This window comes from Carassius gibelio, chromosome B5 (genome assembly GCF_023724105.1).
Source record: "Carassius gibelio isolate Cgi1373 ecotype wild population from Czech Republic chromosome B5, carGib1.2-hapl.c, whole genome shotgun sequence".
Lineage (NCBI taxonomy): Eukaryota > Metazoa > Chordata > Actinopteri > Cypriniformes > Cyprinidae > Carassius > Carassius gibelio.
In genome coordinates this window covers 8892266-8909984 of record NC_068400.1, presented here as the reverse complement: position 1 = coordinate 8909984, position 17719 = coordinate 8892266, and the positions used below count along the sequence as shown (strand labels likewise).

At 34.5% G+C, this 17719-nt stretch overlaps 1 protein-coding gene across 1 annotated transcript; it reads right to left on the bottom strand.

Annotated features, from left to right (window-relative positions):
- Positions 1-2232: 2232 nt before the first annotated feature.
- Positions 2233-3324, bottom strand: LOC127958789 (cystatin-B-like). Its single transcript, XM_052557764.1, has 3 exons — positions 3216-3324; positions 2752-2853; positions 2233-2479 (listed from the first exon to the last, which is right to left on the bottom strand). The coding sequence occupies exons 1-3, from the start codon at positions 3282-3284 to the stop codon at positions 2330-2332; spliced, it is 321 nt and encodes a 106-aa protein (XP_052413724.1). The 5' UTR covers positions 3285-3324; the 3' UTR covers positions 2233-2329.
- Between the last annotated feature and the right edge of the window lie 14395 nt (positions 3325-17719).

Here is a 17719-nt window from a genome sequence, read left to right as displayed (position 1 = left end):
TTTTACAGACGTTTCATTCATAATTTCAGCCAACTAGTCACACCTTTGACAGCATTGACCTCCCCCAGAACGCCGTTCAGGTGGTCTGGTGTAGCCGAAGCTACATTTTCCAAACTAAAGAGCCGCTTCGTCTCGGCTCCCATTCTTGTGGCCCCTGATCTATCACATCAGTTCGTGGTGGAGGTGGATGCGTCAGAGGTGGGTATAGGTGTGGTATAGGCAGGTGTTTGAGTTGATTAGCGGATTGGTGGGTTTTTGTTAAATGTGAGCCAATGTGAGCCAAAATCATCACAATTGAAACAACCAAAGACTTAAACTACTTAAAAAAATATATATATTTTTTTTTCAAAAGATGTTTGAATGTTGGTGAGTTTGGTTCTAGTAAGAGGTTAAAATGCTGGTTGGTTTCCTTGTATTAATAAATTAAAAAAATGTTCACTATTGTGCTAAGAAGTCTCTGGGTTAATTTTACACTGTTTCCTTGGTTTGGTTTTTAGTCCGCATGTGAAAGCGATTTTCCCCTGGGACACAATTTCGATGGAAAAAATGTAATCTGACTATTTTGTTTTAGGGATATGCTGGTATACATTTTTCCTGTTGCGATTAATTGCTAATGCTTTGCTCACAGTATTATCAGGGTATTGATATTTAGTGGTCATAATACAGTATTTATAGTGCAAAAGAACTATAAGTTTTTATTGTAATATTTATATTCTATCCTAATTCTATTCTTAAAAAAAAAATCGAATTACCTTTCTAATGTTTTGCATTCTATTTTCTTTTCATTTATTATGCAATTGTGTGTGTGTGTGTGTGTGTGTGTGTGTATGTGTAGACCTCTAACACTAGCTTGCTCTATTCTTTTTCTGTTCTATCTGTTTTCTTTTTATTTATTATATTATTTAAAATCCCATGCTACGTGTACTGTGTTAACCTAACTGGGACTTGTTATAGCACTTATATATCATTGCTCTTTTTGTTGTTTTTGATTGCTTCCACTGTCTTCATTTGTAAGTCGCTTTGGATAAAAGCGTCTGCTAAATGAATAAATGTAAATGTAACTAATGAATTAACTAATGTTAACTAATGAAGCCCTAATGTAAAGTGTGAATGAACAATACAGAATCAAACTCTTTCAAACAATATCTAAGCAATGTAGTAGTCCAGATTAAAATAAAAATAAAAAAGTAAAAAAAATCTTTGGTGCAGTGATGAACACCATAGCAAATCCACAAATCTGAATTGCTGTTTAAAATTATTTAAATATGTTTTGGAAAGTAAGCAGCTGCTTTATTTATTGGGTTTCCAGAGTAAAGGCTGTATTTTCTGCAGTTTAGCGCCATCTGCTGTCAGAGAGTGAATGTGCTTTCATACAGCGTGTCTCTCAGGTGTTCCTCATGTGCTTCTCATGCGTGCTTGTTTACATCAGAGCTTGCACTCTTTCAAGCAGCATACAGATGTGTTGTACATTTTGACCAGTTGATGGGAAAAGTATTCTTAAAATGCATTCCAAATTCTGAATAATTTTTAATCTATAATTATTCACGGTATTTAGAAGATAATATCATGCATATTCATTACTGTGATATCACAATACCGAATACGCACATATCTAGTTTTATACTAGTTTTAAATAGCAATTTGACTGGTTTTGTTTCAGAAACCTGCCATTCTTGCATGGCAGTCAAAAATGACCATTTTGTTTTCAATTAGATTAATATTAATATATATGTGTTGGTTTCAGTTGTGCTTGATTACTAGTAATAGCAATAATTTATTTATTGCCCTGTTTTGTACTAGTTATATATTTTGGTGGATTAAAGTATTTGTAGCTGTTCAGTTGTGGGTGGGCAGTTTTCTTTTATTATAATCCGTGTGTTAGTGACTGTGTTTTCAAGTGTATAACCTGATTTCTGCTCGTTACAGGAGCTGAGTGCCTGAGGCAGGGGTGGATTCCTGGTGTTGGCGTTTCTTTCACAAATTCTTGCTGGTATTGTACTGCTTGAAATTGTAGCAGTATTATACTGCATTATCCCTAATAAATAAATTAATAAATACAAATTTAGCTTTTGTATGATATATTTCAGTTTTGAGTTATTAAAAAAACTTATTCAGTCATTGAAGTCAATAAAATCTTAAAATCTGATAACTTTATATTTATTTTTAGTTATTTCAGCATTCAACATTTAAGTGAGTTTGACGTTGTTCAGTAAACACACTGACTCTGGAGGATTTGATTATGGAGTTTAATATTGAGGAATGAAATGGTTTCAGATGTTCCTCTATACAGTATGGCAGTTCATTGCATGTGTCTGTTATTAAATCAAGACTATTTCTGTAAGTGTACAGGGGTCAGTGGGTCATCAACGGATTTGGGGTACTGGATTTCAGTCACACTCAGTCCGCCTCCATAACAGGGAAGAGCCTGAAATATCATCGCGTGAACACACTCTCCATCCCTATCTGCATCAACCAGCACCTGACAGAGAGAGAAAAAAAACTAGGGTTTAATAATGACAAACACTTTACAGGTTTGACTACATTTGGACATGTCCAGCAATGCTACAATGTTAAGAAAAGTTTTATCTTATGCAAATGCATGAAGCTTGACATGATGCATTTTAACTTTCAGTGAGGACGGACAAATTATTTGCAACATCATCACACCTGCTTAGGACACACAGTGTGAGTTTGTGAGATTTACGATCTCATAATCCATGAAAAATACAAACAAACAAAAATATGATTTACCTTGAACATGTAATTTATTCCCTCCACAACCTGAGAAGACCAGACCACAGGAATGAAAATCTTAAAATCAGTTCCAACAGTCTTCTCTATCTCTGGCCTCAGCTGAATAAAGAGAGAAACATTATCATTATGGTCACAATAATATTTTTTTAACAGCTAGGAGTTAACTACATTTAGTAAACATGAACTATTAATAAATGCAGTATTTTGAATATTGTACATCACTTCACATCAGTTAAGAGTTCTCAATAAAGGAATAATCAAGAGCAATTATTTATCTGCATCAAATCTGAATTTATTGCATAAATAGGCACTTGCATATATCATTCAGACTGTGCTATAAGGACATATTTATTTAAATTGAACTAAAACAAAACAAACCCCAAACAAACAAATAAAAACATACAAATCAGCTCACTAGTAACAGACAGTGTGTTTCATTTAGGAGTGAACTTGTCTCATACCTCAAAACAAATCTTTTTCATCTCTGGATCGAACAGTCTAATGTCGGTCCAGCCTCCACAAATTGGCATTACTGCAGTGTGCTGATGATCAGAGAAGAGAAGAGAAGAGGAGAGATAATCAGTCAGTCTGACTCCCAGAACGACAGTCCTGCACTTTTAAAGTTAAGATCACATGACCTGAAGAACTTTGGAATGTGATTGCACAAATGTGGCAGTGAACCGTGGTTAGATGTTTGTTTAAATCACCTAACCTGAATGTTAGGCAAAAGTAATGATGTGTAATAAATAAGTAATAAAGCACTATATAAATTCCTCATTCATTCATTCATTTATTCATTTATTCATTGTTTCCAAGCAGCTTTGAAGGAAATAACATTATGTTTATAATGCTTTACATAATACCAAATTGTAGGGCAATTATTATTATTTTTTTTTTCAAAAGATGTTTGAACTTTGGTCAGTTTGGTTCTAGTAAGAGGTTAAAATGCTGGTTGGTTTCCTTGTATTAACAAATTCAAATTGTGTTCACTATTGTGCTAAGAAGTCTCTGGGTTAATTTTACACTGTTTCCTTGGATTGTTTTTTAGTCCGCATGTGAAAGCGATTTTCCCCTGGGACACAATTTTTATGGAAAAAATGTAATCTGACTAGTTTTATAAATTTTATAAATTTTTCCTGTTGTGATTAATTGCTAATGATTTTATCACAGTATTATCAGGGTATTGATATTTAGTGGTCATAATACAGTATTTATAGTGCAAAATAACTATAAGATTTATATTAATGTTATTATGCATTAACATTCACAATGAACAATAGCTACATTTGCTTACGAAGTTATTCATCTTTGTCAAAAATACAAGTCTTAGTTCATGTTACCTCACTAAATAACACAGTTGCAACACTTTTAGCAATGCGTTATTAAATATTGGAATAATTAAGATGAATGAATATTCAGAAGAATTTTTCATTGGCAGTTTATGTTAACTAATGAATTAACTAATGTTAACTTAATGAAGCCCTAATACAAAGTGTGAATGAACAATAAAGAATTAAACACCTTTAAACAATATCTAGGGAATGTAGTAGTCCAGATTACAAAAAAAATTGCCTATTAAGTCTAAATATTTAAGTATTTGGTGCTGTTGCTGAACACCATAGCAAATCCACAAATCTGAATGGCTGTTTAAAATTATATATATATATATATATATATATATATATATATATATATATATATAGCTATATATATATATATAGCTATATATATATATATATATATATATATATATATATATATATATATATATATATATATAGCTATATATATATATATATATATATATATATATATATATAGCTATATATATATATATATATATATATATATATATATATATATATATATATATATATATATATAGCTATATATATATATATATATAGCTATATATATATATATATATATATATATATATATAGCTATATATATATATATATATATATATATATATATATATATATATATATATATATATATATATATATATATATACAGTACTCTGCTATTAGTATTTTCACCAACAAAAATGTTTATAAACCAGTTATTTCAATATTTTGCTTTGTTGTTAATTGTATTAATCCAGTCAGATTTTTTGTTTGCACAAGGAGTCTGACAGCAGCCAGTGTCCCACACAGAGATCTGATTTCACCATCATCCAGTCTGTCTGGAATTACTTGAAGAAACAGGAAAAAACGAACGAAACTGAGATAGACTAAATTCTGAAGAACTGTGACAACTGATTTCACCATCATCTAGTCTGTCTGGAATTACTTGAAGAAACAGGAAAAAACGAACGAAACTGAGATAGACTAAATTCTAAAAACTATGCACAAGGTTTCTTGAAGTGTCTTGGAGAAGGTGCAACACTTCTTCTGGACTGAGTCTGTCTCAGTTTGTTCTGTTTCTTCATGACAGACTGTATGATGATTAGATCAGATCTCTGTGTGGAGCACTAGCTGTTGTCAGACTCCTTGTGCAAACAAAAATCTCACTGGATTATTACATTTAATGGCAAAAGAAATGCTTGGAAATGTTAACTGATATTTCCTACTGTCACACTACAGCAAAAGATATAAAAATAATGGTCTTAAAAGCATTTTATGTTGGTGAAAATACTAAGACTTTTGCACAGAACTTTTTATTTTTAAGAGATTTTATGGAACTAAATTATATTTATCAGAATCAGGATTATCAGAATACTCTTATTCACTACAGGGCCCTGGTGTGCTCAGGATCTCCCCTCTGTGTGTCTCAATCCTGTAATGAATCACAGCACACAGTTTTCTGCTGTTGTATCAGTTTTTGGCCAACAAATGTTCTTCACTGTTTGCAAACGTAACAGGAATTTGAGAAACACCTGTAATTATTATTTTATCAATTATTCTGTCAGTGCTGCACTGTCTTTTGCATTTTTATAAGTGACATTGCTAGAATAAAGCAAATAATATAAATACATAAACAAATAAACAAATACAATAACAAAACTCAGGATGATGGAGCTATAATCTGGTTAGGAGTAAAGTTGGTCGTGACCAGATATACCATACTGTATTAGTATCCTTAATTTAACTACAGGAGACCAAAGCTGAATTATGATGGTGTATGTGGACTCAAATACATGTCATAGGATGAGGTACTATGTAAGCTGATTTCAAATAGGTGTTTTCAGTCACAGCGCAAAGTTTTGCAAGAGCAGCAGTATTTATCTTAAGGTAATTTTTTATTTCATTATTTATTTCTATAATTAATTTATGTATATATATATATATATATATATATATATATATATATATATATATATATATATATATATATATATGGCCTTCTAACATTTAAAACATTATGTGAACTACTGTGTTTAAAGTCTAATTTGCAGTGTTTTGTAAAAAAGGTCCTGGCACAAGTGTGGTTGCCAGTGCTGAGATGTTTGTTTATGATCTCTATGGATATCTAACCATAAATAATGATGCTTGATTTATCATAATGCAATAAAAGGCTGTCAATGTTTCCAGTGCATGTGCCAGATGCTAACAGTATTTCCATTGTTTCAGATCATTTATTGACATTCCATGAAACTCATCTAAATGTTTTTTTATCATACAAACTATTCTTGAAGCGAACTTCAAGAGAAAAGCTTTTTGTGTGATGATGTATTCATACTAGGGGTGTCCCGACTAAGGATTTTCATAGTTGAATCAGAGTTTTGGAACCTTGCCGATATTCGACTGATAGTCGAATCACATGTTTGGGGGCTGGGCAAAATACATTAACAAGAGTCAAGTGAGACAATCGACTTAATTACTGATGTTAACACACAGGGAAAATGTGTAACGAACACCTTGCAGATATAAATGGGGTAAATAATGTTTTATGTTTTGATGAACAGATAGCTAACACTTAACATTGGCAAAACCATAACAATTAACACAATTTTTTTTTTTTTTTTTTACAATAGTGTTTTTATAACATTAGCCCAAAACTTTAGCAGTATTTCTGCATTTCTGTTTTGAGCTGTGCTCGCTGATGATGACCAGTAGAGAGATGCATTTGATAGAAAGTTTTTAATCAATGGGATTCAACTCATAATTTCACATAGAACATGCTTCGTTATTTATACAACATAACATTAATATTAAGACTTATAGGCTATTTGCAAAAAGGGCCCGAATGCACATGAACATATCTACGGGGCTATGAATGCGAACTCCTTTTGTGGACGTGTTCTTCATGAAACAATGTGCAGAAACACGGCAGCTGAACTCTAAAAATTCATAGCATTTTAGTATAATGGTTTTCTCATTATAATCATATGTATATAATAGTCCCAGTCATAGTTATTTATATTCTGCATTGTAGATTGACCAGCTTTTGCTCTGAAGAGATACGACAATGAAATGCTTGACTCAAAACCAAATGCATCTTATATCAGGTAAATAATATATCCAGGATATATATACACTGGCTGAAATGTTTTGAAATCACTTGTACCCCATACCTGATCGGAAAAATCCAGTCTCTGCCTCTGTCAGTTTGAGTCTTGGTAAAGTTTTAAATCCCTGACGCCAAGATGCTCCTCTTTCGGTCTCAGATTATGGAAAGTAAAACATAAATCTATAGGGGTGGTTGGATTTATTCACGCACTTTAAAATATTAATTTGAAGCTTCTTTCTTTTCAGATTCTTACAGCTTTATCATAATAGGCTGTATATTAACTTATTGGGAGAAAACCGGTATTTCCCCCATATAGTCAAAATGGTATAATCAATAACACCCTGCGAATATTCGATTGTTAGATTGGTAGTCGAATCAGGCTCCTCAAATCAAAGCTTTAGTTTGTCGACTATTCGGGGTCATACAGTTTCATGTTCCATGAATATAATAGAACAATTGTATTTTGTTTCATGTAATTCATTCTGTGCATGAATTAAAGTGTAAAGTCAAAACAATTTTGGATCAAACCAGACGATACTGCTACCTGCAGCACTCTCCAATAATTTCTCATTTTCCCACTCCCCCCATTTGACTGGAAGAGTTGGAGTTACTGGTCTGCTTATCTCTAACGATTGGAAATGTAATCCTTTACCATCTTTGAATGAGACCTGAAGGAGCTGTTGATACCCAGTTACTATTACCTACCCTCTTAAAATCCAATTTGTAGTTATATATTGGCCCACAGGACCACTAGGTAACTTTTTGGATGAAAACCTCAACCTTAACCTTTCTTGAGGATGGTACTCCTCTACCCTTATGAAAAATAAGTTTATTCAAGTGTGCTATTAGTATACTTCTTTTAATGTAAAAAATAGGAAATTATGCTTTTAGTTGACTTTTTATGTACTTCTCAGAAATGTGTTTTATGTACTTCTCAGAAATATTCTTAAAATGACATTTATGTAAACTTATACTCACAAAAAGTCTAATTATATTTGAACTATACTTGATGAATCCGTGTTTTCATTATTATACGGTAGGGGGCGCTAGTACACCTCTTCTGCACACAATTTCCAAAAACAAAAAAACAAAACAAAAAAAAAAACACAAGTGAAGAAGAAAAAAGAAACACCAGATACTAACACATGTAACACGATCATTTGACATGAAACAGCATCAAAACTGTAATGTTATGGAATAAACTGTCAAGCTTTGGGGTGTTGATCGACTCCATCTACATTTGATTATCATTCTGAATCCAATTCATAGTCTTTTTTTTTTCACTTAACGAAAACTTATGAGTATACTTGCAGTATAAAACTACTAAACTAGTCGTTTACTGAGACTATACTTCAAAGTGTACAAAGTATTTAATAAATAAACTGTCAGTATACCTAGAAGTTCACTTTTAATATAATTGCAGTACAAACTACAAACAAATGACCGGCCCGACTCAATCTGAGCAGCTGAGTTCTTAGCCATATCTTCAAGAATCAACTAAAAACACATAAAAATACATAAAAACAGATCTCTTCCATCTTTATTTGATCATCTACCTCTATTCTAATTCTTTTCATAAAAAAACTAACACTAGCTGTTCTACTCTATCTTTTTGTACTCTATTTGTTTTCTTTTTATTAGTTATACAATTAACAAAAGCAAAAAAGACCTCTAACACATGCTTTATTCTTCTATCTGTTTTTTTTTTTTTTTATTATAGTATTTAAAAAGCCCTTGCTATTTGCACTGTTATAGCACTTGTATGCCATTGCTCATTCCTCATTTGTAAGCCGCTTTGGATACAAGTGTCTGCAGTGCTAAATGACTACATGTAAAAAATGTAAATGTAAAATGATGCTGTCTTACATCATGAATTTGTCTTTTAGTGATCTACATTTTCATTTGTTTGAAATAAGCTGCAAAGTGGACAAGACTGGGAAGTTGATTGTCATTAACCACAAGGTTGCATAAGACTGATTTTTACCTGAGCTTCATTTCCAAAGTAAATCACAGAAGCTGGAAGAGAGAATAAATAAAGTCTGCATGAAAGACAGAAAATAAGATTGAATAAGATCAAATACAGTTAAATTGAGCTTATAGAACACGCAAAAAATAGGCAACAGTCAAACATCTCCCAACAATTCACTGCAAATGGGCATTTCATTCCTAAATGAACATATTGTCTATATTTACTCACTTTCATGCCATTCTAAACCTATATGTTTGAAAAAGGTTCCATGGAAATTATTTTCAGATTTTTCCCGTTGTGTCCCACGGACATGAGAGGAAGGAAATTATGACAGAAATGTATTTCTGTCGTGAATTATTCCTCTAAATCTGTAAAGTGTCAGATTTTTGAAGCTGATTTGAGTGGATGAGATGTTGGATGTGGATTGTGTGTCCAGTATGACCAGTATGATACTATATGATCCTCAAACTGCATTACAATCATCAGTCCTGCACAGAATGAATTACTTATTCTATTTTATTTATACATTTGTTTTCCTAATGTTTAGGAGTCTTAAATGTTTAATTATTATTCTTAAATTTCCAATTTGGTATTGTACCATATGCCCAGACACGTTTAACTTCCCCTCTGTATTAAATGTATTAAAAATGTTAGAGTCATGAATACTTTACAGTTATTAAAAATATTAAACCTTTGAGGTTCCCCCTAACGGGACAGTCATCATCATTATTATAAGCTGTTTTCCCAAATGCTCATATTGGCTAATGGCTATTATGGAAATTAGCAAAAAAAAAAAAAATGCATTTCCCCCAAAAAAGTATCAAGTACTTTAACTTCAACATTATTATATTTTTCTGTTATGCAAATTATTTATAAACTATTAAGCGGTGTATCAAAAATGGTATGTGCTTGCAGGATGTCATGGATGATGCAATATTAATCTGAAACTCATTTCCAGTGAAAAGAGATTGTTTGTTTAAGCTGTTCAAATATGTACATTTTTAAGATTAAGGACCAGAATGTAATTGGCATCATATATTCCTACTTGGCAAATAGAATGTTATATTTGTATTCTTCTGTAATCATGATAAAATGGGGTTTTGTTCTTTCTTTGAGATCTTAAAAGATCAGTGTGTTAATTGTTTTACTGATTGTTCAGTCTTATCGGGAATTTCAGCTTTACACTTCCATGTAATCTTACAGTGCATGAACATGCTGGTTTATGTTTAACTTCAGTTGGGTTTCATTGGAAGAATTGTGTTGACGTCACCATAAATGGTGTAATAACTTGTCACTGTGCTTATATTATAGGTTAGGAGGCTGTTTCACACACACAAAATACACACACACACAAAAAAAAACATTTGACTCCCTCAATGCCTTTGACACTGTAAGGGACTGATCAGATATTTGTCTTATGGTCATCGTCTGATCAATTGTGTGCAGGTTATGGTTGATGTAAAAACAGTTCAAATCTAGTTTGAAGACACATCTTTTTAAATAGGCATACTGGTGATATTTATCTATTTCCTGGTTGCAAAGTTATGAATGTGGCCTTTGAATCGTGTTGTTTGTTAATCGTTTTATGCATTTTATTTGCATGTAAGGTGTTCTTGAGTGTCACGTATAAGGTACCCATAAATAAAATGTATTACTGTATTATTATTATTATTATTATTATAGTTTAATTGCATTACAGTATAAAAATGTGCAATGATTCAATTTGCATAAAAAAAATCAAGTACAATTTAACAGCCTACAATAAATATGAAAATGATGTATAAATCAATAAATATATATTTATTTATATATTTGTATAAGAGTAATGAGAATTTGGGGTTTAAATCCGGCTAGTAGTCATGAAAATATTTATAGTAAAAAAAAAAAAAAAAAAAATGGGGGACCTTCTTTCTGTCTTCAACTATATATTTTGTTACAATGCGCAAATTGTGGTTTTACATTAATTTATATACATTTACATGAATTTATTAATTACACTGTTGACTCTAATCTTTCCGCTTAAAGCTACCCATATCACCGAACCTGACATTAACCTTAACTGTATTCAACCTCAATAGCAGCAAAAGTGTTTTGCTAAATATAAAACCTTTATATAAATATAAAACCATTTATTTCTATTCATGTTGTCGTAAGATATGACATGGATATGTTGAGAGTTTGGGATTTTAAAAATAATGTACATCATCTCACAATTTAAAAGAAGCCATCCTCATGGTTGTGACATGGGCTAAACAGAAGTGTGTTATCCTCTTGTGTTTATAGAGAGATTGTGTTATGAAAATTAACCTATTGATGTACAAGGAAAAATTGACAAACACAATCCTCTTCCTTTTTTATAACATTTCATTTCAGTCGTTGAAGTCGATAAAATCGGATAATTCGATTTTAAAATGTGAAATTTCACTTTAAAAAAACTTTTATATTTAAAGATTTGTAATAATGAGGAATATTTATGTTCATTTATTTCAGTGTAAAACATTTGTGAAGTTTGATATTATTCAGTAAACACACTGACACTTGAGTTTTGTACAGAGTTTAATATTGAAGAATTTCAACAGTTCCTCTACAGCTCGTTGAATTTGACAAGTCTGTTTCTGTATTCCATTATTCTAAAGTTTTGTGTAAAGTTTTGTTTATTTTAATGTATTAAAGTAGGACTATCTTAAACTAAGCATAATATAGCATTTTTGAAATTCCAGATAATAGCTGTTGACATACAAATGCATTATTCTGTGGATTTAACTTTTGTATTGCAGATGAGTTAGAGAGAGCAAGCAAGCAGCTAGGCATAGAGGAAGTGAGAAAGAAGATGATTTAGGGATTTTGGAATCAGGACCAAAACAAGTAAATCTCTAAATTTATCTACAAAAAAGATCCTTTTAGCAGAGATGGTTTGACTCTTTTGAATTGCTGGAGTACTTTGTTAACAGAGATGCCACAATCTTTTGTGCTTGCAGAATACATGGAAATCATCCAGCACAAAATAATAAAGATTCTCTGATCAGCACTGGAGGCTTTTCGAACTGGAAATTATTTCTGAATGGTTTCAGAGAGCATGAAGCAAGTTTAGGGCACAAGGCTTCAGTGCTTGCTTGGAAGAATTATAAAGCCAGTTTAATAGAAGGCCATGTTGTCGAGAAAATGAACTTGGCACGAATTGGTGACATTTTTGCGAGACGCGAATATATGCACAGAATTGCTGCTTTGACTATCTTTCTAGGTAAGCATGGTATTTCTTTTCATGGACACGAAGAAGCAGAACCTAATGCAGGGGTCAGCAACCGGGTGGCACACAGAGGTATAATCACACACAAGTAATAGGGAAAACTGCATATTTATGTACATTTTAAGATAATATGTGTATTCCTTCATTAGTGCATCAATGGTCAATCATAAAGCTTTTCATGACACACACACAAAAAAGTCTGAAAATAGTAGCTACACCCATAGCTATTGGGCTGCTGTCAAAACTGTCCCGGTTTACAAGTGTGTACATGCTTGTAATGTTCAAGAGTTAGCTGTCTGCTACAGAGGGGCTCCCCAAGTATCTCCAGGAAGAATGTGTGGACCTGGCACAAGCTACACTCTACAAAGATGTTGTTCTTGAAACACTGACCTGAATGCAAGGCAGTGAAGAAATAGCAGAACAGCTCTACAAAGAGACAAGAGTAATCTGTGAGTTCAACAACATCTCAGAGATCCTGTCTGGTCCCTGCTGTAAGCAGAGGAGGATGGATGATTACACAGTGGATACCACTTTGGGCACCACGGATCTGTGTGATACTGGCAACCAACTTGAACATCATCTTTTGTATCTATGTCTTGACAGCATGATTGATGAGCTGAGAAACAGATTTTCTGGTGTTCGAATAAAGCTGCAATCCAGCAGCTGATGACTTTCTTAGTGAGGAATCTCTGAACCTCATTGCAACACATTACAAAATCCAACTTTGTAAAGAAGAAATTCTGGTAGCGAAACAGTTGAACAGTTCCTGGCAAAAACGAACAAATAGGGTGCTGTCTCTGACATGGCCACTGCTTACAAATTTCTGGATCCCGACATGTTTCCTACCCTGAGCTTGGTTTTTCGAACAGCGCTTACAATACCTTTCAGCAGTTCCAGCTGTGAGCGGTCATTTAATGAATTGTGTCATCTACTTACATGACTTAGGTGAACAATGGGCCAGAAGAGACTCAATCATTTTGCTGTTCTACCAATTGAAAAAGGAATCCTTAGCACTGTTGTAGAAAAATTTATATTTTACTCTTACTTATTTACTTTCTTAGACATTTAGTGGGTTTTCATATATTTTTGTTTTTCCTTTTGATTTAACTTGTGTTTCTCTCTCAGTATGTATGTTTGTCACCTGAAATGCAATGAAGACATCACACAGTAAAACAAAGAGCCTCTGAAGTCTTTAGTGCGGGCAATTTACTCAGGAAAGATCAGAGGGGTTATCCATAAATAAAGACCTTTGACTTCACGGGTGTGAAGATAATAAAAGCCCAGGGGGTTAGGAGGACCATTGTGTTTTCTGAAAACAGTTAGTTTTGGTTTACGGGGTTAAGTGGAAATTTACAGAGAAGGAGAAGTAAGAAGTGGGGGTGATAACAGTATAATAAGGCTGTCTGTTTTCAGTGTGATTCAGGTCTGTTGCATTTCAGGGTAGCTGCTGAAACAGTGAACGCACCTCTTTAAGGAAAATAAACTTCTTTCCTTAAATACAATTTGATTCCTTGTCTCTTACACTGAGATGCTATTTGTTTGTAATTGTTTTTGCCACAACAATTTGGTGTCAGAACTGGGATCTCACAGTGGTTAAATCTGGTCCTGAGCGGATTTGACGAAGTGATCATCTCAGAGCACCAGGCTCTGGTCTTACCTCGAAAATTGAGAGAGAAGAGCCAAAACCGTTTCAGGGCCAGAAGTGACTCAGATGAGATCAGAAAGAACCCGGTGGCAGTAAAAGCATCTCAGGTAAGAGACTGTAAATTGTTTATTTTGAGTGGTGTAATTCGACATGACTGTGTGTGAACCATAGTGGCTGACCATCGCTTTGGTGCGAGCAGAGAAGGTTTTCAAGAGGCAAATTGTATGCCGAAAACTAGAAGCTTTAATTCAATTTTATGCTGAAAACTAGCTTGTAGGTGGACGGAAGAGCCACAGCGAGCAGAGAACGTTTTCAAGAGGCAAATTGTAACATGGTGCAGAGGTTTTCAAGAGGCCAATTGTCAATTTTATGCCGAAAACTAGAAGCTTTAATTCAATTTTATGCCGAAAACTAGCTTGTACCATAGTGGATGACCATCGCTTTGGTGCGAGCAGAGAAGGTTTTCAAGAGGCAAATTGTAAATTTTATGCCGAAAACTAGAAGCTTTAATCAATTTTATGCCGGAAACTAGCTTGTAGGTGGACAGAAGAGCCACAGCTGATTAGGTGAACTAGAATCATTCAATCGAGTGAAGATTTTGAGTAAGCTTAATTTACAGAGCATTTTTGCTAACCTTGCCGATTTGAGGTGACAAAATCAGATCTGTTGAAGACGTTTAACAGATTATAGACGTGCGTCGAAGGAAATCCAGAAGAGATTGAAGTCAGCCAACATGGGATCACCAAACAGTAAGCTAGCAAAATTTTTATACACCAGTTTTCGGTCAAATAGAAAAAGAATTATGGGCATAAGTGTACACAGAAAAGCTGATCAAATATCATGATTTTCCTGAAGAAGGGACATTGAGTAAAGTAAGACTGAATGTTGTGAGAGAGTCAGTTGAAAAAAAAAAAAAAAAAAGAACAGAATGGTTGTTGTATGTGTTCGCCACGTGTGTAAAGGATGTACTCAGACTATAGGTTGTTGGTTAAAAGATGCTGAAAGACAAGAACGTAAGCAAATGCAGAAAGAATTGGCATGTAGGGGTGAAATGAAAAAGATGGAAGAGAATGTGTGTGAGAAAACAGCTCCACAGGAGCAAAATGCTACTAATGAAAAGTGTGTTTGTGTTTTCCAATATGCACCCGAGATCGGGTCAGCACCGCCGGCTTATAAACATCACTACCCTGTGGCAGAGCTGACAGCCCTGAAACTGGACCATGATCTCGACTACTCTCCGTTCCAAAGACCAGCACAAAATACAGCACGAGTTACAGCGAGAGGAGCTTGAGCAGCGGCAGTCGTAGCAGTGCGAGTTGCGGGTCCAGATGGGCCAATTTTTTTTTTTGTTTTTTTGTTTGTTTTTTTTTTAGAGCTTGGACAATGATACGAGAGACCTGATGGCACATCTCATGTCGCAGGACGCGAGCAAAAGTTTTGCGAAAGAACAGCTTTTACTGTGCCAAGAGTTCAGCCCGACTTCACAAGAACTGAGACGGATGCTGGGTGTGAAAATGGGTCCAGCGAACTGGCATAAGGTGAGCAGAAAACTGGCGACAACGGACGTGAGACGTGTGCACACAGACTGAGAACCATGCAAGCAACAAACCATACAGGAAAGAAGTGGAAAATTTCACCAACACAGTAAGCGCAGAATTTCCTTCGCATGTGGACACTAAAAAGATTAAAGAGAAGGAGAGCAGGACGGAGATGGTCCAGTTCGAGGAGGTCAGTGGCTGACTACGAGAAAGGGAAGTGAACATTTATTTCTAACACTCAAAACACGCACAAACACATACACTGATTTACTGTCTGCTATCTGCATTGAAGAATCTGCTTGCAAATCTTTGTGTGTTTTGAACAATGTTGTGAATGATGAAATTTTGAGCAGTGTTTCTGAAGAATGTCTAAAACTGTACAAAAGCACAGGGTTTTCTCAAATGCCAAGATAACCAATAATAGTAAAGGGAGTAATAATTAACTTTTAAGTCGATTTCGGAGCGTGCCAGAGCACTTTATGACCATGTGACTTGCCATGTGTGCCGAAAATGACAGGAAAAGTGTATGAAAGCACTTCGGCTTCAGGCCATTTGATCCATCATCTCATGGCCAGAGATTTAATGTGTGAATTAAATTTGACCCTCAGTGCTGATTCCTATGGAGGAAGCACCACAAATAACATGTTCTAAATTTGAGCCGCAGTGGGCTTACGAATGGTAGATAAAAGAATAAGATTTGGCAGAGATGATTTTGAAATTGGCTAAGGTTTGAACAACACCAATCAACACAGAGTTTATGAAGCCTGATAAAATGCATTGCACGTCACATTTCGTAGTTGAGTGAGACTCAGAGTATGAAGAAACTTGGTTTAGTGGTGTGGAGAATGAAAGTGTGAAATTTGACAAGATCTTCTGGACAGAGAATGTGTGTGTGTGCTTTCTGTGAGTTTGAATGAACAACAATTACAGTGTTATTTAATGACAGAACAGAGTGTTCCCCACCTATCTGTGTTGAATGTCATAAAGCAGCAGTGGAAAGATTCAGGGCTTTTGGTGAAAAAGTGCCTACAGGCCACAGACTGGATTGAAGTTGATAAAGATATAGAACAGAGCAAAAGTGTTGGAGCATTTAAATCAAACTGCGATTTTGATGTGTAGGTTTTGAGAACTGTTCTTTTGTGAAGAATGTTGTGTGTAAAAAACAAAAAAAAAACAAAAAAAAAGATTAAATACTTTGGGGTGGGGGCTATTTCTGTCTCAGATGTTAATAATTATTTGGCAGAAATACCATCAAAATTGTGGGCAGATTGATGATTTATTAATCTGTGCCAAAGATAAAACTATCTGCATTGCTGACACTGTGACTCTCCTGAAGCATCTTGAGCAGGGGGACCACAAGGTTAGTCTTTTAAAGCTGCAGTTTGTGAAGCAGGAAGTAACCTTCCTGGGACATGTTATCAAACCAAATAGCAAAGCACTGTATGAGAAATGGGTACGGGCCATAAAAGAGGTGCCAAAACCAGTTACAAAGAAATAGATGCTGTCATTTTTGGGGATGTATACTTACTGCAGAATATTCATCCCTAATTATGCCATTTTTGAGCAGCCTTTACAAGCCCTAATGATAGGGAAAAGGCTGAGGTCAGGTGACAGACTTGTCTGGACAAGCGAGGCTTAGGAAGCATTTGATAACATGAAAGTGCAATTTGCTATGGCTCCAACGTTAGGCCTTCCTATCATTAACCGCCCGCTTGTACAGATGGTTGATGAAAAGAATGGTTTTATGTCTTCTGTTCTCTTGCAGACTCATGGTGACAGACTGCGACCTGTGGCCTATTTTTCAACAAAACTTGATGCTGTAGCTGCAGGACTCCCACACTGCCTGAGAGCAGTGGCAGCGGCTGAGCTGGCTGTGATGGCCTCAAGAGAATTTGTAGGCTACTCTGATTTGACTTTAATGGTTCCACACGCAGTATCCATGATTTTGCAAGAGTAGAGAACGTCACATTTGTCTACAGCCCGATGGCTGAGGTATCATACCATTTTGTTGGACATGCCAAACATAACTGTAAAACGATGCACAACCTTGAATCCTGCCACCCTTCTGCCCACACAGGAGGATGGCAAGGAACATCACTGTTGTCTGTCAG

What these genes read in the sequence shown, in the direction of transcription:
- LOC127958789 (XM_052557764.1), bottom strand. Translation starts at nt 3,284, where the DNA reads ATGCCAATTTGTGGAGGCTGGACCGACATTAGACTGTTCGATCCAGAG. An exon ending in TGAAAAAGATTTGTTTTGAG is followed by an intron (nt 2,854 to 3,215) that starts GTATGAGACAAG and finishes CTCTTTATTCAG; the next exon opens with CTGAGGCCAGAGATAGAGAA. An exon ending in GAATAAATTACATGTTCAAG is followed by an intron (nt 2,480 to 2,751) that starts GTAAATCATATT and finishes TCTCTCTGTCAG; the next exon opens with GTGCTGGTTGATGCAGATAG.